Source organism: Eimeria mitis, genomic scaffold, assembly GCF_000499745.2.
Source record: "Eimeria mitis Houghton genomic scaffold, Emh_scaff530, whole genome shotgun sequence".
In the NCBI taxonomy this organism is placed as follows: Eukaryota; Apicomplexa; class Conoidasida; order Eucoccidiorida; family Eimeriidae; genus Eimeria; species Eimeria mitis.
Window position 1 is genome coordinate 16,558 of NW_013573576.1, and position 1,364 is coordinate 17,921.

The 1,364-nt window shown below is 51.5% G+C and overlaps 1 protein-coding gene across 1 annotated transcript in view; it reads right to left on the bottom strand.

The window, feature by feature from the left end:
• Positions 1 to 34, bottom strand: part of EMH_0015230 (uncharacterized protein) — a gene marked incomplete at both ends in the record, with an annotated part of 2,250 nt that extends 2,216 nt beyond the window's left edge. Inside the window, one exon of the mRNA XM_013500345.1 lies at positions 1 to 34. Coding sequence (XP_013355799.1) covers positions 1 to 34 — 34 coding nt within the window.
• Between the last annotated feature and the right edge of the window lie 1,330 nt (positions 35 to 1,364).

Sequence of the window (1,364 nt, forward strand, 5' to 3'; positions counted from 1 at the left end):
CATCGCCCGGCTCCACTGCTGGTGCGACTTGCATGGATCCTCGTAATATTAAGCCAAGCTACATTGGGGCGGGATAATAACACAGGAAATAGGAGGAAAGGGCGGAAGATGTAGGGGCAGAAGGAGAGGAGAACAACTGCGTCGGAGACGGCGGTCCCTAAGCATCCATCGTCCCTTAAATGGGCAATGGATCCCCCCTGAAAAAGAGGTTTTTCTGCATTGTGTACTACTAAAGGGGGTTTATTCAGTCCTGAATTGTATTTGAAGGCCGAAAAGGACTTTGTGTTCAAACCCTTGGAGGCGAATGGGCAACAATGACTTCGGCGTGCTGCCAGCCCCGGCGGGCAGCCCGCTGATCGTTGCGGAAAGGCACAGGCCACAAAAGAGGTTTGACATGGATTTTCTTGACTTCCTTGCCCGCAGCTTCAACCAATAAGCTGATTTAATCCGCCTACAACCAGATGTTTCACGCGGAGCGCCCAACCGGTTCTCCGTAGTGGGGTTCACAGGGTGCCTTGTGCCTCGCAGCGGGAGTGCTGCTGTGGCTGCTCTCTTGCTTCCACGACTGGTGTTGCTGCAATGAAATCGTCTTTACCGGAATGCATAGAGTGCATTTGCAGATTAAATAACATGAGAAACCACATATATATACACATAATCTGGTAGTGTCTTCGGCGAAGCGAACTCCAATCGGAAAAATTGCGACAGGCATGTCGATCATCGACGGCGAGTAGCACTTGCTGCTGTTGATGCTGCAGTAACCATCCGGCGTTCTATAGTTGCACCAGCTGCGGTTCAGCTGTGTTTAGTGAGCTATGCGGCTCTGTCCGAGCAATTTACCTGCTAGGCTTGCACCACGCAGCCAACTACTGTAGCATGCTGTGTGTAGTGAACAGCCGAACTATGCTGTTACTACGTATGACCCTAAGCTATTCTGAGTAGGCGAAGACTCTGCACCTAGCTACCTATATGTATAAATCCCGCTTATTCCACTATTAAACACCGTAAATTATCGAAACGTATTCCAGTCCATATTATTAGTCTGAAACGAAAACCCACGTAGGGCAAGAGAGCAAGCGTTGTAGCTGCTGTTGTTTTCTCTCTCCCCACCCCTCTCTGTTGCTTCATTCTCAGCTGTATCAGCTCCTCCTGCGTATGGTTTGTGGGGCCCTCTTACTCGCTTGCATGTGCCTCCATACCTTCTCCCTCTCCTCCGCTCGTCAACCCGCAGCTGACTTGCACGAGAAGCAGCGCAAGGGGGCGCCTAGCCAACTTGTATGAGTAGCAGCGCAGGCCTGTGCCTTGCGCCTGCTGCTTCCAGCTGCCACGTGTGCTGCGACTGCAACAGTAGAAACAGTACTGCC